Below are 27,544 nucleotides of genomic sequence, written 5' to 3' on the forward strand. Positions count from 1 at the left end.
CTGCTCTGTTTCTGATTCCCATCTTTTCCTCCTCTGTCCACTGATATAACTCGTCTGTCTGTGAAGTAAATCTTCTTTGCCTTGGTTTTTGCTATTAACTTTTGTGTAGTGTCTTGAATCTGCAATTGAGAGGGGAAGAGCGGAAAAAAAAAAACAAAGATGTGGATTTTTGGGTGGAAAGGGCCTTCTGGATACTCTGCTCGCTCTACAGCTGAAGAAGTCACTCAGGGAATCGATGGAACTGGTTTCACTGCCATTGTTACAGGTCTGGTTATAATTTTCTCCCCTTTTTTCAGCTTACTCCCTTTCTTGAGGAAGATGATCGTGGAAAAATGTTAGCTTTAACACTTTCAGAGGAACTTAATCATGCTTCCTTAAATGGGTTTGTGTCGAATTACTGGCACAGGGAGACTCTTGATTTGCCTGTCATCTTTGCGGGGAAATCAATGTTCTGTTGCCGGAATTGAACTGATTTAAGAATTGGCTGTCTGTTGGATTGCTGCTTGTGGAATGCTTGGGGTTAGTCTAGCATGAGTTCAGATATTGTAAACTGGTAGATGCAGATGATTTAGGAGAAAATTATAATTGGTTACGTTAGGGTTGATTCGGGATGGTCTTGCTTTCAAAGCTTGATATCTGACCTTGCGACAAAAATGAAAATTTTGGTAATTGTCTGGTCCACATGTTTCGGTTATCCTGTAATTCTTTCGAAATGGACCAGTCATTTCATTCTCATTCTTAGATCACTTGTTGAAACGTGGAAGTGTTCCACTAATTGAAATTTTTCAAATGAAGATTATGTCATTTTGTGTTTGCGGGTTCGGTAGGGTAAATTCCTAGATGTACAAGCTAATGTCACCGACTTCTCTAATGACTTTCAGGGTATAAGTTATTTCCTGTCTTTCATGACGATCTTCATACCCCTGTGTCGATCTGGCTTGAGATGCCAATCTCTCTTTCTTCCAGTTACTTCAAATTTACAGAGGATCACTATGCTTTCAGGTGCCTCTAGTGGTATTGGCATGGAGACTGCAAGAGTTCTTGCTTTACGTGGAGTCCATGTTATAATGGCCGTGAGGAATGTGGATGCTGGTAGGGGCGTCAAAGAAGCTATACTTAAGGAGCTCCCATCTGCTAAGATTGATGTGATGGAGTTAGATCTCAGCTCTATGGCATCTGTTAGGAAGTTCGCGTTAGATTATCAATCATCCGCTCTTCCCTTGAATCTCCTTATGTAAGAAATCTTAATCATTTCACCAAAATGTGTGATGGCCCTAAACATTCAAAAAACTGTCATTTAATTTCTCTTGACTGCCATCTAGCAAATGCTGAATAAGGAGTCAATATGCCGGGTGCTTTTTAATTTCACGCTTCTGCAAATTTCTGCATGCTCCTGATGATTTGAGCTTGAGTTGAGCACTTGTTGGATTACGTGTTAGGAATGCAGTATGGTAATGTTTCTTCTCTTTGGAAGTAATAATGCAGGGGTGGCAGGCCCCTTCGCGCTTTCCCAAGACAACATAGAACTACATTTTGCGACAAACCATATAGGTATGTCCTATACAGGTTTCAGTCATGGATTTCCATGACTGACATCCTTTTGTATTAGATTATATGAGTGGTTTTTACAAAGCATCAAGTCTCGAACTCTGGATCAATCGACCTACATTAGCATTAATTCTTACAATTTTTGATGTTGTTGAGGAACTTGTATAACAATCCTTGTTATTTCAGTCTTTGCAAAGATGTGTGCGAGTCGTAATGCTTACCTTCTCCTGAAATGTTTTTCAAGGTCATTTTCTTTTGACAAATCTTTTGTTGGAGACCATGAAGAAAACGTCCCAGGAAAGCAATGCAGAAGGGAGGATAGTTAATGTTTCCTCAAGGGGTCACCACTTTGCATACCGTGAAGGAATTCGTTTTGAGAAAATCAATAATGAATCGGAGTAAGAAAAGACAGCTATATCTGAAGGATGATTCTTTGTTTCCTTCTATTTTCAGGGATTTAGCAGTCATTTTTCAGTCTGGCACATCCACTTTATTCAAGTCGGATTTTGTTGATGCATTAAAAGTACGTGCTACTTGCAGGTACAACACTATACAAGCCTATGGACAGTCGAAGCTCGCAAACATATTACATGCTAACGAGCTTGCAAGGCGCTTAAAGGTAAGGTTCAAATATATATTTTCTATTCTTCTAACTCGCATTCGCATAACCAGAATGCTTGTCTTTGTTTTTCTTGTCCTGGAGACTCACTAAAATTATAGTGATCATGCATGTTACATGACTCTGATTCTGGTTGTCAAATGCTATAGCGTTTTGTGTTCTGCATATCTACACCTCCTTAGACCCTTCAATACCGGAGCCCCATGCACTGGGACGCCATTATATTTTCTTGAGTTTTCTGTTGCTCAGTGTCCATTTCCATGACACATTCCCTCTCGTAGCGTGATTAGATGTAAATTGATTTTTTCTTGATCAAACAGGAAGAAGGTGTGCAGATAACTGCTAATTCACTTCATCCTGGAGCTATAGTGACCAATATTGCTCGCCACCATAGCATTTTCAATGGTAAATCTCCATGCGGGGCGAGTAGCCTTATTGATGCCATGGCTAAGAAATGCGTCCTGGCATCATGATAAAAGTTTGTTCCACGTGCAAACTTGTCATATGAAGGACTTAAATGAGAGGCTTGTTCTCAATTGAGCAAAAAGATTTTGCTTTTCGAGATATTCGACTTTCAGATATAAGAACGTGGTCAAATTTATTGCCGTTCTACCCATTTTAAAACTTCTTATCTCTAATTCAAGCTTTCTTTCCTCTGGCTTATGCAGCAGTATTTTCTAATCTTGGGAAATTTTTCCTAAAAAATGTTGCACAGGTATGCCAATTTCTGCTCACATCTGCAGTCATCGTGACAAAATTTCCTCGACATATGAGCCTTTTTATCCATTTCACTCACTGAATTTGGTTGCTCAACAAAAATAAATGCAGGGAGCGGCAACTACATGCTATGTGGCTCTGCACCCACAAGTGAAAGGGATTAGTGGCGAATACTTCGTGGACAGTAATAAAGCCAAAGCAAGCTCTCTCGCGCAAGATGCAGAACTGGGTAGGAAACTATGGGATTTCAGCATAAGCCTCACTGATCCTAAACAGTTGGGTCGTTCTGCTTGAACAGATTGTCTGTTGTTCTTTAAGTGGAGAGGACCGAGTCATTTCTGAACTGTATGTTTAGAAGCCACATGTTGTTAACTTACTCTGAACTATATGTGTAGATGCCATATGTTGTTAACTTCACCGAGACGAGCATTTGAGTCAAACATGGAATAAAGTCTACGCTCATCGTCGAGTTTGTCTGAACCGGTAGTTGCCAAACTAGGAGATGATGGAATGAGTGCATTACTGTTTGTGGATGCTGCAGACTGTAGTTGTCTATACTGTTACTTCTTGATTAGCGTCCTTACTCCTTAGTTCTTGATATTTCTAAAGACAGTCTTGCCACTGATAGCATGAGGGAATCACAGAAAACCAAGTTGCCGAAAGGGAAAATTGGTGTGGAAACTGTACTAAATGTCTGGAAAACAAATTGGTCTGTGAAAGCGCATTTAGATTTGGCTCTTTGACGTAGTTAACATAACATGCCATCACTTGATGAGATTTCTTCCCGTGTTCCAATCATTTTGAAGCTATCTTTCTTCTTTTGAGACTAGTACTACCACTTCTAGGAAAATTGTAAAGAAAGTCCTAAATCTTTTGCACTTTTGCTAATTCAGTTTTAAACATTTTAAGGTTGCCGATTTAGTTTGAAAAATTTTCACCTTTTACCAATTCAGTTCTATTGGCTAGAAATCGTTGACGTGGAGATCGTCCATTGTACGTGGTATTGACCTGGACAAATTTTAGGAAGATTTTAAATATTCTTCTTATTTATGATTTCTCTTTTTTCTTTTTTCCTTTCTTTTTTTCCTCCGGTGTCGGGCGAGGGTGGCCCTCGCCCGATTCTAGAGGGAAAAAAGAAAAAGGAAAAAACTAACTAAAAATATTAAAAAAAAACATTAAGAAATTATTAAAAACTGTACACGTAAGCGTCGGTGGCACCACGTAGGACGAATATTGGCAATGTCGTGACCTTGCCTTCGCCCTCCCCTGAGGATCCGGCGGTTTTAGAGGTATTACCATCGGTCAATGGCGTGAACTCTCCCAAGTCCTACCTCGCATGACATTGGATTAATTTTTTACCGATTAACAAACTAAAATGCTATTAAGAGTCGCCACTAGCCTATTGGAATCGGCTAGGAACCAATCAAGACACGGGAGGGTTATCTCGATTCTTACGCAACCAGAGCTTCTAGGTTCGAGGACTTGTTGACGCTAACTTGATAATTAGCGCCCTTTCGATACCTAACCGGTCAATATTCCCTAAGGTGACCACACATTCTGCATCTCATTTTAAGCTCATCGGGTATCTAACCAAGTACTAAATGATCATGCATAATGTTTTTCTGTCATTTCGTGCAATTACCTATTTATCCTTAACCTAGCAATACAAGGAAAGCGATTAATGGACAATTTTTCGAAAGACAGTGTTGTAAACACTCAATCGAGTAAATATGCCAAATAAGAGATCGGGATAAGCGGATACAGACCAAATCAATGATGACGATATTTAAACAAACAACTTCGACTCGAAGGTCGAATTACAATAGTATCGGACCGAACTGGACATCGGTCTTCAATCAATGCCAATTTGAGGTTTAAAAATCACATGAGCAGTAAAAAGATCATGAAAATCATTTTTCTAAAGGGAACCGGGCCCAGTCTGGGTCCTTTCTCCAAGGCCTGACCAGGTCCAACTGCCCATCAACCCATTCAGAAGCTCATGCCAGCCTCTCCCTTGAACAAAACAACACAAGCCCAAATCCCTTTCTTTTCTCCCTCAGCAAGCCGTTCGCCCAGCCCACTCCTTCAGCCTTCAACTCGGGCCCGACTCCAGTTGGGAAATAAGACAGGCCCAGCTCCTTGTTCGCCTTTTTTCTTAGCCCGCTACGAACAGCCCACAAGCCCAACGACCAACTCGCGCTACTGTTGATCGTCTTCTTCCTTTCGCGTCTGCAACTCACTGCACTTGCGGCCGTGACCAAGCCTGACGCCACCACCAGCCTTCGTTCGCCTGCGTTTGTACCACTTGAGATCGTTCACCGCACCGCTGCCATAACACGCTTGCTGGACCTCCTGGTTGCCGGTTCTGTTCACTAAGCTCCGAGACCGTGACGCCGAGATCAGACCGTCGCGTTGTCGCCTCTGATCTGAGTCGCCACCTGCGCCGCCGCTGGTTCGAGCTCCCGTTCGCCTGACTCACCAGCTCAGTCAGTTCCGCCTCAGCCTTCACTAGTCTCCTTCTTCATGGAGTAATGTCCCGGTAGCCTCCACGACGTGACGCCCAAACCAGTCCAACCTCGTCGCCGCACCGTCTAGACTCATTCGCCTGCATCACCGCTAGGCCACGCTCACTCGGAATTGCTCTTGCACCACTGACTGATCGAAGTTGGGATGTGCGGCCGGCCGCTTTGTCATCTCGTGGTCTGATCTTTCTGTTGCTTTGTCGGAGAGACATTGTTTCGAACTCACGCCCACCTTTGTTTGGCGTGAGCGTTTGTCACGCTTGCTTCGTCTCAGGTTACCTTCGCGCCAAGTAGACCCAACCAGTCGGCCACCAGTCAAACGCCTAGTTGTCGAACCTCACGTTCATCTTCACGGGCCGCATAAGCAACGTCGTCCAAGCTTCCGCCACATTGAGCTCAAAGCAAAAGCCCTCTTGACCGGCCGTTTGGCCTTTTCCTCATCGTGCGTTCTACCTTCGCGTCAATCAAGAATGAGGCACGCAGTGACCTTCCGAGGCAGTAATAGTCCAATGACGAGCTGCACCTCGTTGAGACAACTTTCCACGATCTAGGGACCAGAATGTTGCTAAACCAAACTCCAGACCCACCTCACCAAATAGAGTGCACAGACTCACATAAGGAAACCAACAGGTAAACATACCAGCAACTAATGAGGGTGTACTAAACTAGTGGGGACGTGGGGTTTTTTTTTTTTTTTTTTTAGGGTACAAGAAGAGGGTTTTTTTTCAAATTGCGTGAAAAAAAAATATATTTACCATTTTAGGGGAGAAAAAACATATTTGCCGATTTGGGGTCCGCTTGGCGATCTTGGTGCCGAGCGGACTCAGCTCTTCAGCATAACTGCCGACCCCAACCCCAACCCGGCGATTTCGTCCTTCTAGCAAATTATCTTCTAAAAAAATTATAAAAACTCTCAAAAATTAGTAAATGGCGAGAATCAACTAGCTATGGACGATTGAGGGTATTTTCGCCGACGGCTTTTAAAAATGACGATTTTGCCCTTCTGGCAAATTGTCTTCGAAAAAAATTGTAAAAAATCTCAAAAATGGCTATAATCAACATGCCATGCACGATTCAGGGTATTTTGATCGACGACTTTTAGAAAATAATAGTTTTACCATTCTGGAAAATTGTCTGCCAAAAAATTGTAAAAAATTCAAAAAATTAATAAATGGCCACAATCAACTAGCCATAGACGATTTAGGGTATTTTGGCCGATGACTTTTATAAAATGACGGTTTTGCCCTTGTGGCAAATTGTCTCCCAAAAAAATTGTAAAAAATCTCAAAAATTAGTAAATGGCGACAATCAATTGGCCATGGACGATTTATGGTATTTTGGCCGACGACTTTTGAAAATGACGATTTTGCCCTTCCGGCAAATTGTTTTTCAAAAAAATTATAAAAAATCTCAAAAATTAGTAAATGACCATAATCAACTGGCCATGGACGATTCGGGGTATTTTGGCTAACGACTTTTAGAAAATGACGGTTGTACCCTTCTGGCAAATTGTCTCCCAAAAATATTTTAAAAAATCTAAAAAATTAGTAAATGGCCACAATCAAGCGGTCATGGACGATTTATGGTATTTTGGCCGACAACTTTTAGAAAATGATGATTTTTCCCTTCTGGCAAATTGTCTTTCAAAAAAATTAAAAACATTCTCAAAAATTAGTAAATGACCATAATCAACTGGTCATGGACGATTCAGGATATTTTGGCCGACGATTTTTAGAAAATGACAATTTTTCCCTTCTAGCAAATTGTCTCCCAAAAAAATTGTAAAAAGAAAATTGCCACAATCAACTGGCCATGGATGATTCAGGGCGTTTTGTTCTGCTCGGCATTTTTTTAAAAAGGAAATCATTATTTTTGTTAAGTTTTTAATAATTATTATTTTATTTATAAATTGTTTCTTTTGAAGCTTATTTTATTAGTGTAATTAATTAAGAATATTGATAAAATGAAAGTGCTGAGATATATAAAAAACATGTTATTTTCATAATAGATAATAATCGAAGTGTTGCAATTACATGTACTAACGATGTCGTCTTCCTACATGACCTCCTGTTCCGCAACGTGGCTCTCTTCGGTGCTCGGCGGGTCTAGTATTGTACGGACAAGGAGGAGGATTTGACTGAGGAGGATGTGTAGATGATGAAGGCATATCTTGTGAAAATATGCCCCGCCCGGACGGTACATATCCTTCTGCAGAAAAGCCTGAATAAAAAGGAGGGAAATCGGATACATACGAAGTAGGAGAAGGAGCTAGAGTCCGCGGATCGGGAAATGTAAAAGTAGATCCCTCGGGAAATGGGGCGGCAAAATGGGCGAATCCAGCATTGAAACCTGTTTAGTCTAATCCTGAAGTGAAACCCGGAGCGAAATCCGTCGTATAATACTCGAAGGTGTAAGGGACGGCATCGCCAACTACATGAGCTCGAGGAGTCCTCCGGGTCGACCGAGCAGACTCGGGCGGATCGTCATCGTGAGGGCCAACGGGTGCCGCTGTAGTTGCTGGTTGGGGTGGTGGCATCATCGTTAGCCGCCTCTCCTCATGCTGGGCGTATAGTATTGCCTTAGCTATCCTCCGAACATCTCCCCAAATCTGACGAGATGGACGTGAATTTAATTTACGTAATATTTGTTCCACGCCATCACCCCGGTAATGATATCACAAGTAACAAATGTTATAAAATTATAATAACTTATGTTACTAAAAATATAGTTAATGAATTAAATTGAAAGTATTCGGATGAACCATTGAACCCATTGCAGCTCCCGTAATAGAAATCCACTACTGTGTATGTCTACGAAACCACTCTAGATATGCTGAATGAAAGTGGAGTTCCTCATTGCGTGGATCAGCATGGACTATATATTCGATACGTTTGTCCCACATAGCGATCCATCGTCCGTGCTTAGCTGCCCAATCCTTCCCGGGTGGCCTATTGTCAATATCATGCAAGGCTTTGTGATCGCCGGGAGGAGTAGGTATCGGCTGCCGCATACCAAACTAACGAAGTATTCGATTTGGATAATGCCACTCAACTATCCAAAAACAGATGAGTGACACACGAGCCCTTCAAATATCCCGTCCCCGCAAGCGTAATCCCGGTACATTCTCTAGAATGTTGCCACCATAGGGCTCCCAAATAATCCGTTATCGTAATAAAATATATCAAATTAAATGAAGAATTAATTTAAAAGCTAACATTATATTAAACTCATTCGTTACTATCATTATTTACATCTTCGGATGCCAATCTATCAAGTTGGTAGCGCAGATGTACCAACGTATGCATGGGGATCTCCGTCGTGCTTCGACCTTGACTCCAACTGCGTAAACAAAAAACATTCAATTTTCATATATTATACGCACTGGAAGGAATTAATGACGTACGAACTGAAAATGCAATAGATCACATACCGACTACCGAAAGGTGCAAGTCCTAAAGGAACCTCAACCGTCGGGGATGGGGAGACACATTTGAAGCGCTCCCACGCCTAAATCTGCAGTATATGTAAGGCACCGCCCATTTGCTTCGCCTCTGGATCGGTTGCACAACATAACTCTCGGTACAACTATGCAAGTGCTGCTGAACCCCAACTATACTGCGTAGGGACGTTAAGGTTCGCTAGTAATGGAAGAAACAACAAACTAACTCGGGTACCTGATTTGTTCGCGAAAATAGATCCTCCTAGCGGACGAAGAATGAAAGCCCGTGAATGCTGCACTATGGTGACGTCATCGGCGTCTAGCGAAACATCTTCAAAACGCTATCTCAACCAGCTCAAAGCGATCTGTGTGTCCCGCAACCGGGTTGGGTGAGCACCGAGTAGATTGTCACGCACAGTGGCCCAATTCACAATATTGGGGCCAGTAGCTGCACGTCCATTTATAGGAAGCCTTGCGAGCATTGCAATATCCTGCAGCGTGATAGTGTATTCACCTTTCGGCATATGGAAGGTGTGGGTCTCGAGCTTCCACCGCTCGACCAATGCAGTAATTAAATGCCAATCCAGCTGCACAAATCCCATAAAATAAACGCTAAAAAATCTCGAAGCTTGCAGATACGGGATTATCCGCGGATCAAGATCACCTACGTGTAGCATCGCTCGCTGACATCTAAGGGCTTACGTCGGAAGTATACGTGACATGTAACATGTAACATGAACAGTTAGTGGCAATTTTGATGATATTGTTACAAAGGACAGATCAACTGAAAATTCTTCAATTACCTTAGCGTCCCATATAGCCTGAGATCTATGTCGGGCTTGCCCAGTAAGTAGTGAACCATCCTCCGGGCCCGGCTGAATGTAAGTACTCTGTATCATATCTACACAATTGTGATACTATAATATTACAACAAATTCTCATATGTATGGATAACATGGAACACATAAACTGAATAAATATCGTGCAATTGTGATATTATAACATTACAAAAAAATTCAAATATTTAATGTAAAAATCCGGGAAAAGTTAACTTCATAAATATCAATCCAATAATAATATTATAACATTACAAAAAATTCATGATACTTGTCACGCCCCATGTCCTTTTTACGCGCCAACATCCGTCATTCGTTTATTTCCCAAGATCGATACGACGATAGACTTAACGTGATGTGATATGCGCAAGCGGAAGTAGTACAATTTTTTTCCCATATAAAGAAATTCATTTGATGACTTCAGAAGACAAAGAGATTTTATAACATAGAAATACGATCATCCTTACATCGCATATGAACGAAATACATAAGGATCGAGGGAGAGACGGTCAGCTTGAGGTAAAAGGGACCTCCCACAAAAAATTCGAAATGGGGTCGGAATTCAAAATGTCACAAAACTAATTTACATAATTAACCCAAGTATGATCTACTCTCCGGCCAATCTGTGTGCACAAGTTTTCCTATTGTGCCCCGATTTTCCACAATGTGTGCAACGATTTCGCGAAGTGCTACTGCTCGGGCTTCTCCAGTCCATCTCATTCCGGATCCATGATGCACGGGGCCTTCCTTTCTTCCGAATACAACTCGGGTCCGGCATTAATGGCAGCTCGTCGGGTTCAAGCTTGTAATCAAGATGCCCCAACAGATTAAACATATACCGATAACAATGAAGGGTTTTCTCTAAAGTATACCATTCATCTATGTACGGTTCGTAATCAATGCTATACGCTTGACATGTTGCAATTACGTGTGAATATGAGATTTTCAGCCCTTCAAATTTTCCACATGTGCACGTTCTCAAGTGTAGGCGCACTATGTGTTTATGGCCCCCCGAACCTCTGGATGCGTCACGTCCAGTTGTCACTTCGAAAACGCCTCTATCGTAGTCGAAACATGTGACGGCATGCCTATTTGCTTTTTGACTGTTTGTTTGGAGCGTGGCACCGACAAATTCCATATATTTCCACCGGTTGTCTTTTTGCATCATGTACATTGTTATTCTCGTATCAAAATAGTGCACCAACCGATAGAATATCTTGTCGACCATGGCTGTTATTGGTAGACCACGGAAACCCTTCAGCATCCCGTTGATCGATTCGACTAAATTTGTCGTCATCGATCCATATCTCCTCCCTTCATCATAAGCCTTTGTCCATTTTTCTCTTGGAATCTGATCACACCATGCAGCAGTAGATGGATCGAACTCCCTAATTTGGCTCATGAATTGGTCGAACTTCCGCCGTTGGCTCACGTAAGCTGTACATTACAACATGAATTAGTACTTCGTACTCAAATTTTTCCATACGTATTTTCCTAAAATTTACAAATTCGAGAATTTACTCGCCATCTGAACAAGTTTTTTCCCTTCGGCATTTTTGAAATGTTTATTGTAGTTGCTAGCAACGTGCCGAATGTAATATCTATGATGGCCATGTGGAAGACGCCACCGTCTTGTCTCCATTGCTCGTTGAATACCGATATGTCATGTCGATATTACACAAATATCATCTCTTCTAGTGACATATATCCGCAACTGATTCATAAACCAAGTTCAATTATCAACATTTTCCCGATGGACTACAACAAATGCTAGCAGGAAAATATGATTATTTCCATCAAGAGAGGCCGTACAAAGGAGGGTTCCTTGGTATTTTCCGTATAAAAATGTACCATCAACAAAAATCACGGGATGACAACTTGTGAAGCCTTCAATCGTCCGCTTGAAAGTCCAAAACATCCGGTTGAAAACCGTGCAGCCACGATCTAGGTTGATATGATCATCGATCACAAAATGTGAACCTGGATTCTGGCTCTTCATTTTGATCATCCACGTCCTCAATCTACTGTATGATTCATCCCAATCTCCAAATTGTCCGGCGATCGCCATTTATTTGGCCTTCCGGGTTTTACGGTAAGTAGGTTCGAACTGCAGCTTATCTTGAATCTTCGCCATCGGTGGCTTGATTTTGATATCTGGTTGGACGGCGACCATTGCTTCTATTTGGCTGCAGAGGTACTTTTGGTCAAGGTGCCAATGATCCCGTGACATTTACGGAGAGCTGCATGTATGTGGCCCATTATATTTACTTATTTTTCAAAACATGCCACCCGATTTAGCAATCGCGTCGAGCCTCCAACCACACGGCCCATTTGGATTGCCACACCTTATCACATATTCATCTTTCTTTGTCAAATAACTGCGAAAATTTTGATTTCTCCTAAGGGAGTACTCTTTTGCAGCCAACCGCACAGCGTCTCGTGATGGAAACAACATGCCAATATCAAATTCTTTTGATGGATCAAATAACATACGGCCCGGCTTGGCTCTTGTGTCGTCTTGCATCATGTCAAAGTCGATCTCCGAATAAGGCGGCGGATGTACTAACGACAAAATGAGATTGTTGCACTGCGTATTATAGTAAGCCTCCATATTGTCGCATCCGACATCTTCTTCGTCATTGTCATCGGAGTCCATCCAATGATCATCTTCTTCATCACCATCATCATCAGCAACATCGTTATCATCATCATTAGCAGCGGCATTATTAGCATTATCATCATTATCATCGGCCTGCATGTACCGATTATGCATACCATCATCATCTTCACCAAAATTTGAAGCTTCCTCCGTGAAATCATCTCTCATTTGGTGTTTCATTACAGTTGCATAAAACCGCAAGAACCCCGTACCACCAGCCTGAAGTGCAAATTGCTGAATCATCGTAATCGTAGCATCATCATGCACATCCGTAATGTCATATGTAACACAATTGCGTGTTACATACGGATATCTATACACCATTGTTTGAATGTACTGGTTTCCTGTTATAATCAATGCGCTCTCAATCGACACACGTAATTCATCAAATGTCGATATGTTTACAATCCCAAACATGGTAGATTGTCCGCCTTCATAATCAATTCCATATTCAGTTCATACTATTGTACCTCCCTAGCGCACAATCGCAAAAGATGTAGACGACATTCTGAGATTTAAATAAATTAGAAATTATTTCTAAACTACAATTTCCTAAATATTGTCCCGTATACGTTATCAAATTAATATACCCACTATCAATATATCAAATGAAATAAATGTCCTAGTATAGCCCTAAGGGTTTAGACGACATTTTGGGAATTTTTACAATTTTTTTGGAAGACAATTTGCTAGAAGGGCAAAATCGTCATTTTTATAAAGTCGTCGACCAAAATACCCTGAATCGGCCATGGCCAGTTGATTGTGGCCATTTTCTAATTTTTGGGATTTTAAAAAAAAATTTGGGAGACAATTTGCCAGAAGGGCAAAATCGTCATTTTTTAAAATTGGTCGGCCAAAATACCCTCAATCGTCCATGACCAGTTGATTGTGGTCATTTCCTAATTTTTTGGATTTTTTAAGAATTTTTTGGGAGACAATTTGCCGGAAGGGCAAAGTCGTCATTTTTCAATATTCGTCGGCCAAAATACCTTCAATCGGCCATGACTAGTTGATTGTGGTCATTTTCTAATTTTTGAGATTTTTAAAAGAAATTTTGGAAGACAATTTGCCGGAAGGGCAAAATCGTCATTTTTTTAAATTCGTCGGCCAAAATATCCTCAATCGTCCATGGCCAGTTGATTGTAGCCATTTCCTAATTTTTGGGATTTTTAAAGAATTTTTTGGGAGACAATTTGTTAGAAGGGAAAAATTGTCATTTTTCAATATTCGTCGATCAAAATACCTTGAATCGGCCATGGCTAATTGATTGTGGTCATTTTCTAATTTTTGAAATTTTTTAAAAAAATTTTGTGAGACAATTTGTCAGAAGGGCAAAATCGTCATTTTTTAAAATTCGTCGGCCAAAATACCCTCAATTGTCCATGGCCAGTTGATTGTGGCCATTTCCTAATTTTTGAGATTTTTTAAGAATTTTTTGGGACACAATTTGTCAGAAGGGCAAAATCGTCATTTTTCAAATGTTATCGGCCAAAATGCCCTCCATCGGCCATGGTCAGTTGATTGTTGCCATTTCCTAATTTTTATGATTTCTTACCATTTTTTTGGGATATAATTTGCCGTAAAGGCAAAATCGTCATTTTTTTAAGTCACCGGCCAAAATAATCTATGGCCACTTCATTGTAGCTATTTTCCCATTTTTTCAAATTTCTTAATATTTTTCCTTCATTTTTTTGAAAGTCTTTATGATTTTTCTTTATTTTTAATCCATTTTGTATTTTCTAATTTTCTATTATTCAAATTTTGCAATTATTAAAAAAACATTTTTCGGACCGGGTCAAACCCCGCCCCCGCTTCTCGGGCCATTTGATCAATTTTTTTTTATTTTAGCAAAAAATAATTTTATACTCCTAATTTTCTTTTTAAAATTTTGAAAATCGTCAAAATAAATATGGACGTAGTTGCAAAAATGAGTCTTGAAAATTTGTTTTTATGAGATTATGGTCATTTTTTTTATTTATCGCAATTCGTAAACATTACAACTATTCGGTCTACAAATAATAATTAAATAAATAAAGCAATACTTACGAAACCGCAAAAAATAACTATAACGAGGTTTACCTCAAACTAGTAAGAAGGTCGGCTTTGCTTTTCTCTCGGCTTTTGCAAAAATAAAAAAGTCCCAATTTAATTTAAACATGACAAAAATATTTGGAATAAAATAAAACCCTAATATCAATAAAGGCACCCGAGGAGAGGGGGATATGAGAAAATCTTCGTGAGCTATATAGAAGAAAATAAGAAATGAGGTCTTAGAGAGTCCGATTAAAACTTGGTCGGGATATTAAAAACAAATCTCGCCGACGTTAATCAAAGCGAGGGGAGGGCTCCCAGCGGACTCCACACTCTGTTCACTTAATATTCGGATCACTTAAAATCGGAGGCTCTGTGGAGGAGGCTTCAGCAGAGGAGGGATGAGCTTACGTGGAGAGGTGAAATGCAGAGAATGGATGAGCTTCTGTGGAGAGACGAAATGCAGAAATGCAAAGGAGAGATGAGCTTCTGAGAAGAGGCGAAATGCAGAAATGTAGAGGAGAGATGAGCTTCTGAGAGGCGAAACGCAAAAATGCAAAGGAGAGATGAGCTTCTTTGGAGGGGCGAAATGTAAAGGAATGAGCTTTTGTGGATGCTTTCTGAACGGAGAGCCTTCGGCTTTGCTTAAAGCAGAGCCGAAGGCTCAGTAGTGCTCGTGAAAGGTGCTGTAGCACCTTTCACGTCGTCCGCCAACGCCCGATTAAAGGCGCGGGCGATGTGGGGGCCCCTGCTGAGCGGGCAGGGGCCGGCACTCGCCGAGCAGAGAGAGCCGTCCGCTAGCTGTCTTGCTCGGCACCCAAAGTGCTGAGCGGGACCCACTCGACACTAAGATCGCCGAGCCGACCCAAAAACGGTAAATAAGTTTTTTTTCCCCTAATTTGGTAATTTTTTTTATGCAATTTGAAAAAAAGCCCACAAGAAGACAACCAAACTCAAAAGAGGACACCCACCATTCGTGCATGAAGACATTATACATATGTGGACAAGAAAATGCCAACTTCGGTCGGCATAAAATGCTACAGGGAAGAACCAAAAAATGAACTTACCCGGTTGACGAAACAGAGAGGAACGAAGTTCACCAAGTTTCACAGGAGCTCCCTCGAATCCTTGCAATTTTTATCTCTCTCCAACCTCTCTCTGTTCACACTCTATTTTTTTGGGTTCCCGATCTCGAACCTTCTTCTCCAGCTCTCCCTCCCTTTTTCTCTATTTCCTCTTCATTTTTGGTCGTTGATCTCACCAACCAGCAGCCTGCCCTCCTCTCCTTCTTTTTATGCTCATTCCGCCTCCTTCCCCAAGCTTGCTTCGTGCGGATGGGCATGAATTCCGCCCGATGTGGACGTGGTTTGGTGGAAGACCACGTGAGGTGTGCGGTGAAAATGTGACTCACGTGAGTTAGGGTGCGCATGATAACACTTCAGAAGCAGAATTTCTGCTTCAGAAGTGCTTCTGAAGCCGAAATCCGTTTGGTAAAGACACTTTAGAAGTGCTTCTGAAACTGAAATCCGTTTGGTAAAAATATTGACTTATGGTAGAAATTTCTACTTCTGAAAGAGATTTCTACTACTGGTTGGATTTTTATCCAACTTTGAGAAGTAAAAAATTGTTACTTCTCAACTTCAGAAATCACTTCTTCGACTCCGCTGACCAAAGCCCACCCGCCGGTCATTGGCCGCCGCCTCCCGCCGGCCGCCGCCGGCTGCGGGTCGACGCCGCCGCCGGTATTTGATTAAACGTAGAAATTTCAGAAGTAGAAATTTTATCAAACGTCTTTTTTTATCAGAAATCAACTTTTGATGGAGAAGTTGAAAAATCAACTTCTGCTTTTGATGGTGTTTCAGAAGCAGAAGTCTTGCCATACGCGCCCTTAAATGAGAAAAAGGTTGGGGGAATGAATGTGGGTTGATAAAAAAAATGAGAGAGAGATGGGCTGTGGGAAATAAAAAGGGAACATGGGCTGAGGAGGAAAAATAGAAAAGAAAAGGTGGGCTATCCGCTTGGGGGAAAAAGAAGCCCGGTTGGGGTGACTCGCGTGGACCTACTTTGCACGAGAGGAATAGAAAACGCGGGCCGGGTCTCGCCCGAGTGGGCCCGATTTGGGCTAACCATATTAGAATTTTTTTTTTGCTTTCTTTCTTTTCTTTCTAATAAAAATTTATAAGATTTTTATATATATATATATATTTTTTTTCTTTTCCATTTTGGGAATAAAAATAAGAGAACACATATATGTATATATATATAAAACACATAAAAGTGCATAATTAATCAATTAGACAATATTCTAACGGAAAAAGTAAAATAAAATAAAATAAAACAAAACAAAATACAAGATCACTAAAATTAGGTGTCAATAGGCAACCTCAGCGATTTTCGGCCAATAAGACTGAATTGACAAAATTTGAAAATGTTTAGGGTTAAATTGGCAAACTTAAAAGATTTAAGACTGAATTGACAAATGTGCAAACAGTTTAAGACTTTTTTTTTTTGATAATTTCCCCTCAAAACGTTCAATGTTATCCTTGATTTCTCTTTGCTTGTTGAGCTAGTTTGGTCCTTTTTCTTGCTCCTTCGGAATTGGAATTGGCCTGTTTCCGGGGTGATGCAATTTGGTATCATGGAGGTTTGACATGGCCACTCATCGTGCTAAAGGTAATCAATTATGGGACGGATGGTTCCCACGCTAGAACCGAGAACCATCCGTTAGAGACCGGTTTCACAAAATGCAAATTGTAAACCACCCACTTGTTCCATGAATCCGCCCGAGAACCGAATCACTAGTCCGGTCTGGTTTTCGGATGGATCCATGGAACTCCTCCTACCCAGGACCAACATCAATTTAAAAAGATACGCTAGTGAACCAAGGTCCTGTAGAGTAAACCTATGAGAACCAAGTCAAAATTCAAGGCCACGATAGATCAAAACACTCTAGAGGTTGGGATATTTCTAGGTGCAAGATCCAACGAAAAATCACCGAATCTATGAAGTACAAAGAAGCTGAGAATACTTTTATAGAATCACGATTTCCTTGCATTGCTAGTCCTCTAGATTCGCTTGCCTTGACAAGCCAGGATCAGCATGCACAAACCATATACAACTTGAAAGGATAAGCCCTTAATTAATACTTCCCAAATTAGTCTACCTATATTTTCTTATCATTGCATCTGCTGCAAGAGATTAACAGAGTTATGTTACATTCCTCTCTTCAGTTGGAGCAAGTATTCTATTTCTTTTGCTTCGAAGGAGAAAAGGTAACAATTTCACAATTTGGATAGAAAGCACCGACGCAGGGATTTTCATTCATTTGCTCCATCCGAGCTGCCTGAACCACTTTTCTAATGTCTATTCCCCAGTGAGTAATCCCCACGACTAGTAATGGAAAAGCCCTTCACTAATCAAACAGTCGGGACCTTTTTGTTTATTGTTCATCAAGCGATCAATTTTCCGATTTTTTTTTTAGGTTGGTCACGCCATAAGCCTCAACCAAAAGAAAAGCTTAAACTTTGAAGATGAGGTTACTTCATCCAGAAATCTTTCAGCTTGTGTTGCGCGTCGAAATCGTGCGACGGGGCTTTCTTAATTATGGGTTCTAGGCCCAAAATGACTTTAGCCCAAAAGGGGTTGCTAACACGAGAATCTTTTATTGAACTTAATCCGTTTGTTTTCCGAAGAGGAGTTCTGGGTCGATTTTGGACAAAGAGTGTCAAATTCGGTAGATGTCTTTATTAACACAAAATGCGTGTTGCAGACTTTCAACAACTTTGACAACCTAATACGTGCAATAGTAGGAGTATGTAGCAAACTTCGACACGATTCTGGAATTAAATCGACAGGATTGGGCAAAGATGTAGGACACAATGCTGGAATTCAATCAACAAGACTGGACGGGGAATTATAGGACACAATACGAGAATTGAATCGATGGTACTGGACAAGATGGACGAAGGGTACAACACCGGAATTGAATCGATGGTGCGAACCTAGTGAGCGAGACGTCGGAATTTAATCGACGACACCTGACTCTGGATATGAAACTCGCCGGAATTGAATCGACAACGGTAATCTGGAAAGCTATGGCTAGGCTAGATTAAAGGCTAAGAGCTAGTTGAAAAGATAGGTGTTTTTGTGTTTGTTGTTGTGTGTTGTTTTTGTTTGTGCTACTACGGGGTATTTATAGGTAGACTCTTTGATAAGCGCCAAGCGGTTTCTTCATTCGGCCCCACACTTTACCCTTTTCCATAAGCAACGTGGATGATGGTTTCCTAGTCTTCGCGCCTTTTCTTTTTAACTTGTGGGGATTACCACCAATCTTTTGATAACTGCTCCGATCGCGGCTCTTCTCCGCGCGCTTTTCTTGTTCGGGAAGGAAATGGCGCCAGAATTTACCCCGACACGTGGCACCCTTTTTGATCAGCACGTACCTTGCTTCGGTGTTCTTTCCTGTAGCTGATTATCGCCTCCTCACGTGCTTGTCACAAGCCTTCTTGGATTGTTTTAGGTGTCAACGGTTTGTACCTATTCCTCCAACATCTTCACTAGGCGAGGGCTACCCGGGGATGTGCAGAGGGAGGTCGCTTATGGAAAGTGGCAGCAAGAGATGCTAAACAGGTCACCCACTTAGGCGGGTCATCATAAACAGAAAATACTTCATGGAATTTTCTAGGAGTCACGTGAATTAAAATTTGAGGGAGATATCTTCAATTTAAAAAAAATTTATATATCTATATATAAATAGGGCCGGTCCGGTTAGTCCGGTTGGATGGTTCCCACCTAAAATTGGGAACCGGATCGGTACTTGCTGGTTCCAGCAAATTGGAATCGAGAACCGGACCAATACCCGCCTATTACCATCCAAAATCAGCCGATTGGGTACGGTACAGTCCGGTTTGGATGGATCTCGACTTTTTTGCTCACGCCTACATTGTGTCCAATACTATAAGGCTTCTTTGCAACTAACTCTAATTTTATCGAGTCGACATCCTTAATCGATCAATTCTGAGATTCGAGAGTTATTATTTTGGACTTCCGATTCCCCGAGGCTAATGTTGGATTTCTAAACCTCCTCAACCCTTTTGGAATCTCCTTTGTTTGGATGATCTTCTTTTGAGCTTATCGTGTAAGGACCCTTAATATTTCCTCAACGAAATTTCTTTCCACCAAAAAAAAAAAAAAATCCTTTAAGATTTTGAGGATTTCCATAACTTCCCCTTATTTATTACGCTTGCGCTTGGCAATGCTGTCCGTAGATCACACGCTAAAATAAGCCTAAATTAAACTATCATAAATCTTATGAAGATCAAAAGGGTAATAAGAAGATAGCATATTCCTTTTTGTTAATTTAGACAAAACATTAACATGGAAAGATAATCCAAAAATTTGGGAAAAACGTAATTATGAAATTTGTGGATAGTACCGGAAGACAAATCCGACTTAGTTAGAGAGAGTTACTCGAGTAGATTGAACAAATTGATAGTTTAGGGAACAAAATGATTATTTAAAAATATTTCGAAGACCAAATTGAACAAATTAAAAGTCCGAGGATAACATTGCATATTAGCACAATGTTTAGGGGTTATACGTGTAAATTTCCCTTTTGTTTATTAAGGAAAATATGTAAGCAATAAGTTGTTCGCTAAATGATGAAAACATTCTGCATAAACTTATTTTCCTTCAGAAAGATATAATTTTTTCTAATGTGTTGATTTTTTGCTAAACAAACGCATTTGATTCGTGAAACAGCGTTAGAACTTGACAAAATCCTGGGGCAATATTCAACAGCCTTTCAAGCTTGAGTGTCCCTTTCGTAAAGGCGGGTTTGTCGTCCCCTGACTACCTGTGCATAGCCATGCTTCGAGAACACCTAAAAAAATTTCCCCATGTCCTCGGTCAGGAGACCCGAGATCGTATTTCCATGGGCCGAAACGTAGTTTGTAGCCCAAACCAAAATGGGCTACGACAGAGTTTATAGTTGTTTTTTGGCAAGCCCATCAATAGGGACGCCAATTGGGCCACGTAATCTGTGCCCAACAGAACAAAGACCAAATTCCAGATTCAAAGGATGGAATTCAACTTTCTAGTGATGATTAAGATGGAAGATAGTATTAATGTCCCTTCAAAACCAAAAGTTAAAGAAATTATATGCATGTCACGTCTTTTTCTCTTTTTCAATTATTCTTTTGGTAGGTATTATATGCGAACCAAGTAATTGGTAAGCCTCGCATGCATGCGTATACTAATATAATAAACCCTGATTTTTCGATAAATACCATTCAAATATTCGCTAATTCTTTTATTGATTTACTCGGTGGTGAATATGGACTCTGTTCTAAGATCAAAGGTTAGAACTATAAAATAGAAGAGGTAAATAAGAGCATGGAAAAATTTGCAGTTGGTTTCTCCAAGTCTAATGCCATGTGAAATTATGTGGATTACTAGTAATTGCTCTATAATTTTAAGTCATTAGATGAATGTGTGATTTAACATTTAAATGCTCGTAATAGTTTATTTTAAGGTTCAAATACTCTGATTCACAATGATTGACTTCACAACTATGGATGTGATAGCTGATAGGTAACAATATGGTTGGTGGAAAGAGGTTAATTTGATGCGGTGTTTGAAAACTTGCCGGACCTTAAAAATTACAGAACTATACAAAACACGATTACTATGTGAGAACGGTTAATTACAACTTCGCCAAGAACAAACAAGTCAATTTTAACTGTATCAAAGTATTATCAGTAAATTAGGTGAAATGACATTCTTCTAATGCTAGACCTGTTAAATGGGTAGGTCTTTGACCCAAACAAAAAAAAAATGGGTGGGTCGGGTCTTATTGAAAAAAGTCTAACCCGCACAGGGCTCGATACTTTAAGGCTACTCTGCAACGAACTATAATTTTAACGAGTCAACATGCTTATTACTTAGCCAATCAATTCTGAGATTTCAGAGTTATTATTTGACTTTCGATTCCCCGAGGCTAATATTATCATGATATGGCATTAGAACACATTAAAAGTTCATATGGTGTTTGTTGACATCTTAAATTTTTTTGTGATTTTTCTAACAATAGATTGGCTGAGAGTTTGATACGGGTGTGATTGACGAAATACAAGACTAAAAATGCATTCTAAGCCTCAAAAATGATTTTTTTTTTGTAAAAGGAAAAAACTGGCCTAAAAGTTGTAATATTGATGCATTTTTGCCAATTCAGATCGTAACAATTAAGTTCTAAACCTTTTCACATTTTGTCATTTGAGTCTATCCGGTCAATTTTGGTGAGAAATCACCGATGTGGACACCAATCATCCTAGGTAACGTGACCGATATAGATGTATAATATCATCCATGAATTTTTAATTTATTCAATGTGATCCATGAACTTTTGATGCACATTTAAACTAGTCCTCAAACTATATCAAAATATTGAGAAAAATACCAAAAAAGTTCTAAATCTATTGCAATTGTGCTAATTAGATTTTTTTTTTGCTGATTTGACCCTAAATCTTTTGCAATTATGTCAATTCAGTCCATCCGACTAATATTGTCGGCCCTTACCGACGTGGACGCAGACCAACGAGATAATATTGTAATATATTTTTAAAAATTTTTTATTTGGTTTATTTTTTGTTTTTCCCATTTTTTTTCTCTTTTTTTCTCCCCTTTTCTTCCCCTAGCCGGCAAGGTCGACCTTGTCCTGCCACAAGGAGGCTTAGCCTCACCCAATGGTGATGAGGTCCCTATAAGTACCGGCTAGCCAAAATTAGCCGGATGAACTGAATTGATATAATTACAAAATGTTTAGAATTGAATTGAAAAAATAATTAGGATTGAATTGATATAATTATAATAGATTTATGGCGTTTTTGATAATTTTTCCATTTGCACAGAGAAGGCAACCGAATTGTCGATCGGTAGCAAAATTATGACATCAATTATAGGTCATTCTATATTCACCCGAAGGAGGTCTTAGTCCATTCCTATTAAATGATCAACTTTGGCAAATTCTCATTAAGGGCCATCGTCATTCCCAGGAAAAATATCAATTTCATAATTACGGCATATAACCAAAATGATTGTAGGCCTACTCCTGGACGGCATGTTCTTTAATTTGCTGCCCCTTTTAAGTTGAACAATATCATTTCCCGCCCCGAGACACCCTGCGATTTCCAGAGGACGATGACACTCTGCCCTGTTTCTGATTCCCATCTTTTCCTCCTATTCCCACTCTAATTGCTAATCTAGATATATAAATGCCGCGAAAAAATTATAGATCTACATACCCATAAGCGTAACAATATCTCAATCATCATATACAAACGTTTACTCACAGATTGCACTAGATCAACATGTCCTAGAATCAACTTGTATCACTAATCTGAGAAACATATCACGGTTAACAAACATACCTCAATTTCCATAGATTAAGGGCCTCAAAATGCTAGTGAGAAAACAATCTCGATCCATCGAATGATCGTTCTTGGAGAGAGTTTTTCACTGAGAAAGTTTTGGAGAGAGTTTTTTGTATCGAATAATAGAACGACGTTCGTCCAGAAGAAGAGGATATACCTTCTCTTTTTGTATCGTAAATCTGCCTTAATTGCAATAAATTATCGCAACAAAGGCAGGTATTGATTTTCCCTTAATGGGCGCAATCATTCCCAACACACTGATATAAGTCTTATCTCCGCCTGTGAATAACTCTTCTTTGCCTTGGTATTTGCTATTAACTTGTTGTGTAGTGTCTTGAATCTGTAATTAAGAGGAGAAGAGCGAAACATAGATGTGGATTTTCGGGTGGAAAGGGCCTTCTGGCTACTCTGCTCGCTCTACAGCTGAAGAAGTCACTCAGGGAATCGATGGAACTGGTTTCACTGCCATTGTCACAGGTCTGGTTATAATTTTTTGCCCTGTTTTCGGCTCACTCCCTTTCTTGAGGAAGATGATCGTATAAAAATGTTAGCTTTAACACTTTCAGGGGAACTTAATCATGCTTCCTTAAATGGGTTTTTGTCGAATCACTGGTACAGGGAGACTCTTGACTTGCCTGTCATCTTTGGAGAGAAATCAATGTTCTGTTGCCGGAATTGAACTGATTTAAGAATTGGCTGTCTGTTGGATTGCTGCTTGTGGAATGGTTGGGGTTAGTCTAGCATGGTTCAGACAATGTAAACTGGTGGATGCAGATGATTTAGGAGAAAATTATGATTGGTTGCGCTAGGGTTGATTCGAGATGGTCTTTCTTCATAGCTTGATGTCTAACCTAGCGACAAAAACGAAAATTTTGGTAATTTTCTGATCGTAGTGTTTCGGTTATGCTGTAATTCTTTTGAAATGGACCAATCATTTCATTCTCATTCTTGGATCACTTGTTGAAACGTCGAAGCGTTCCACTTGTTGAAATTTTTCCAATGAAGATTCCGACTTCTCTAATGACTTTCAGGGTACAAGTTATTTCCTGTCTTTCATGACGATCTTCATACCCCTGTTTCGATCTGGCTTGATATGCTAATCTCTATTCCTTCCAGTTACGTCAGTTTTACAGAGAATCACTATGCTTTCAGGTGCCTCTAGTGGTATTGGTGTGGAGACTACAAGAGTTCTTGCTTTACGCGGAGTCCATGTTATAATGGCCGTGAGGAACGTGGATGCTGGTCGGAGTGTCAAAGAAGCTATACTTGAGGAGCTCCCATCTGCTAAGATTGATGTGATGGAGTTAGATCTCAGCTCTATGGCATCTGTTAGGAAATTCGCGTTAGATTATCGATCATCGGCTCTTCCCTTGAATCTCCTTATGTAAGAAATCTTAATCATTTCACCAAAACATGTTATGGCCCTAAACATTCAAAAAACTGTGACTTAATTTCTCTTGACTGCCATCTAGCAAATGCTGGGGGAGGAGTCATATGCTGACTGCTTTTCAATTTCACGCTTCTGCAAATTTCAGCATGTACATAGCTCCAGATGATTTCAGCTTGAGTTGAGCAATCGTTGGATTACGTTTTAGGAATGCAGCATGATAATGTTTCTTCTCTTTGGAAGTAATAATGCAGGGGTAATGGCTTGTCCCTTCACGCTTTCCCAAGACAACATAGAACTGCAGTTTGCAACAAACCATATAGGTATGTCCTATGTAGGTTTAATTCATGGATTTCCATGACTGACATCCTTTTTTATTAGGTTAAATGAGTTGTTTTTTCAAGGCATCAAGTCTCAAACTCTGGATCAATTGACCTACATTAGCATTCAATTTTTGATATTGTTGAGGAACTCGTATAACAATCCTTGTTATTTCAGTCTTTGCAAAGATGTGTCCGAGTCATAATGCTTACCTTCTCCTGAAATGTTTTTCAAGGTCATTTTCTTCTGACAAATCTTTTGCTGGAGATCATGAAGAAAACGTCACAGGAAAGCAACGCAGAAGGAAGGGTAGTTAATGTTTCCTCAGGGGGTCACCGCGTTGCATACCGTGAAGGAATTCGTTTTGAGAAAATCAATAATGAATCGGAGTAAGAAAAGACAGTTCTATCTCAAAGATGATTCTTTGTTTCCTTCTATCTTCAGGAATATCGCAGTCATTTTTCAGTCTGGCACATCCACTTTATTCAAGTCAGATTTTGTTGATGTACTACAAGTACGTGCTAGTTGCAGGTGCAACGCCATACAAGCCTATGGACAGACGAAGCTCGCAAACATATTACATGCTAACGAGCTTGCAAGGTGCTTAAAGGTAACGTTATGTAGAAGTATTATCCTACATCGCTTGATAACGGATCATGAATATTTTTTATGTTCACGTGATCTCCCTCCACCTATTAGCTTAAGTTTTTGGATTGAGATTTTTAATATAATATTAGAGCCAGTATTATATCTTTGTAAATGACAACTGGTCCTAAATGCTCTTTATATTTAGGGTTATTACCATGAAAAACCCTAAACCGGTACACCCGTGACAAATTTACCCCAAACTATTTTTTTGACCACGAAAAACCTCAAACTGGTACATATGTGACAAATTTACCCCAAACTATTTTTTTTACTACCAAAAACCCTAAACTGGTATATTTGTGACAAATTTACCCTAAACTAATTATTTTGACCACGAAATACCCTAAACCGGTACACATGTGACAAATTCACCCCCCGTTAAATCGTCACTTTGTTTTGGCTTTTGGTCCGCTACGGTATGGGAGGACACAATCCTTGGTGCTCCACCCATCCGTGCGCTATGGATGGTGTCATCGTACAAGAAGAGACTACCGAAAGAAGGAGGTTCACGATTTGACATAAATAGGTAAGCCTTAGGGGCAACCGGTGGCGAAGATCCCGACCATGGAGACCATGGGGATAACCTGGAAACAATGATACGGAAAGCAAGTCTTCGATCTTACAAAGAAAGGCGATGGCTCGAAGACCTCGTCTCTAATGCTTTTGCCTTCCACGAGACCGTCACCGTCGGATCCGAAGATCGCCTATCTCAAATTGATAAACTCGTAACAAATAGAGGGTTAAAACCCCATATTGGTATACCTGTCAACTATCACATGTCACTAAATCAACAATTTGATAGTTAAATTTAATGAAAATTAACGGAGGGTAAATTTGTCACATGTGTACCAGTTTAGGGTAAATTTGTCACGAGTGTACCGGTTTATGGTTTTTTGTGCTCAAAAAAATAATTTGGGGTAAATTTGTCACAAGTGTACCAGTTTGGGGTTTTCCATGGTATTAACCCTTATATTTATGGGGCTCCGAAACTGATTTTCTCTTTCTCAGGGTCAGTGTCGATTTCCATGACCCATTCACTCTTGTACTCGTGATTAGCTGTAAATTGATTTTTTGTTGATCAAACAGGAAGAAGGGGTCCAGATAACTGCTAATTCACTTCATCCTGGAGTTATAGTGACCAATATTGCTCGCCACCACCGCATTTTCAATGGTAAATCTCCATGCAGGGCGAGTAGCATTATTGATGCCATGGCTAAGAAATGCGTCCAGGCATCATGATAAAATTTTGTTCCACGTGCAAACTTGCCATACGTAGGACTTAAACAAGAGGCTCGTTCTCAATTGAGCAAACGGATTTTGCCTTTTGAGATATTTGGCTTCCAGACATTAGAACTTGGTCAAATTAATCGCCGTTCTACCCATTTTAAAACTTCTTATCTTTAATTCAAGCTTCCTTTCCTCCGGCTTATGCAGTACTTTCTAATCTTGGGAAATTCTTCCTAAAAAATGTTGCACAGGTATGCCAATTTCTGCTCACATCTGCAGTCAGCGTGACAAAATCTTCTTGACATATGCGCCATTTTAATCCGTGTCACTCACTAAATTCGGTTGCTCAACGCAAATAAATGCAGGGAGCGGCAACTACATGCTATGTGGCTCTGCACCCACAAGTGAAAGGGATTAGTGGCGAATACTTCATGGATAGTAATAAAGCCCAAGCAAGCTCTCTCGCGCAAGATGCAGAACTGTGTAGGAAACTATGGGATTTCAGCATAAGCCTGACTGATCCTAAACAGTTGGGTTGTTCTGCTTGAACAGATTGTCTGTTATTCTTTAAGTGGAGAGGACCGAGTCGTTTCTGAACTATATGTGTAGATGCCATATGTTGTTAACTTCACCGAGACGAGCATTTGAGTCAAACATGGAATAAAGTCTACGCTCATCGTCGAGTTTGTCTGAACAGATAGTTGGCGAACTAGGAGATGATGGAATGAGTGCATTACTGTTTGTGGATGCTGCAGACGGTAGTAGTCTATACTGTAACTTCTTGATTAGCGTCCTTACTCCTTAGTTCTTGATATTTCTGAAGACAGTCTTCCCACTGATAGCATGAGGGAATCACAGAAAACCAAGTTGCCGAAAGGGAAAATTTGGTGTGGAACCTGTACTAAAATGTCTGGAAAACAAATTGGTCTGTGAAAGCGCTTTTAGATTTGGCCCTTTGACATGGTTAACACTAACATGCCATAACTTGAGATTTCTTCCCGTGTTCCAATCATTTTGAAGCTATCTTTCTTCTTTTGACACTAGTACTACCACTTCTCCGGCGGGAAAATTGTCGACAAAGTCCTAAACCATTTGCACTTTGCCAATTCAGTTTTAAACTTTTTAAGTTTGCCGATTCAATTTCAAACATTTTCACCTTTT

At 40.2% G+C, this 27,544-nt stretch overlaps 1 protein-coding gene across 2 annotated transcripts; it reads left to right on the forward strand.

Moving 5' to 3' along the window:
• On the forward strand, positions 1–27,158 carry LOC115733401 (short-chain dehydrogenase TIC 32, chloroplastic-like). Of its 2 annotated transcripts, none has more exons than XM_030664055.2 (8): positions 1–265; positions 1,003–1,234; positions 1,475–1,551; positions 1,793–1,946; positions 2,089–2,167; positions 2,488–2,572; positions 2,839–2,882; positions 2,996–3,184. In XM_030664055.2, exons 1-8 carry the CDS (start codon positions 160–162, stop codon positions 3,176–3,178), a joined length of 960 nt encoding a protein of 319 aa, XP_030519915.2. In that variant the 5' UTR covers positions 1–159; the 3' UTR covers positions 3,179–3,184. The 2 variants fall into 2 exon arrangements, with proteins under 2 accessions (XP_030519915.2, XP_048136217.1); XM_048280260.1 differs by lacking the exons at positions 2,839–2,882; positions 2,996–3,184 and adding exons at positions 26,591–26,634; positions 26,749–27,158 and having other exon boundaries at positions 8–265.
• Positions 27,159–27,544: the final 386 nt, after the last annotated feature.

This window comes from Rhodamnia argentea, chromosome 6, assembly GCF_020921035.1.
Source record: "Rhodamnia argentea isolate NSW1041297 chromosome 6, ASM2092103v1, whole genome shotgun sequence".
Taxonomy (NCBI): domain Eukaryota; kingdom Viridiplantae; phylum Streptophyta; class Magnoliopsida; order Myrtales; family Myrtaceae; genus Rhodamnia; species Rhodamnia argentea.

What these genes read in the sequence shown, in the direction of transcription:
- LOC115733401 (XM_030664055.2), top strand. Translation starts at nt 160, where the DNA reads ATGTGGATTTTTGGGTGGAAAGGGCCTTCTGGATACTCTGCTCGCTCT. An exon ending in TTTTGCGACAAACCATATAG is followed by an intron (nt 1,552 to 1,792) that starts GTATGTCCTATA and finishes ATGTTTTTCAAG; the next exon opens with GTCATTTTCTTTTGACAAAT. An exon ending in CCACCATAGCATTTTCAATG is followed by an intron (nt 2,573 to 2,838) that starts GTAAATCTCCAT and finishes CTTATGCAGCAG; the next exon opens with TATTTTCTAATCTTGGGAAA.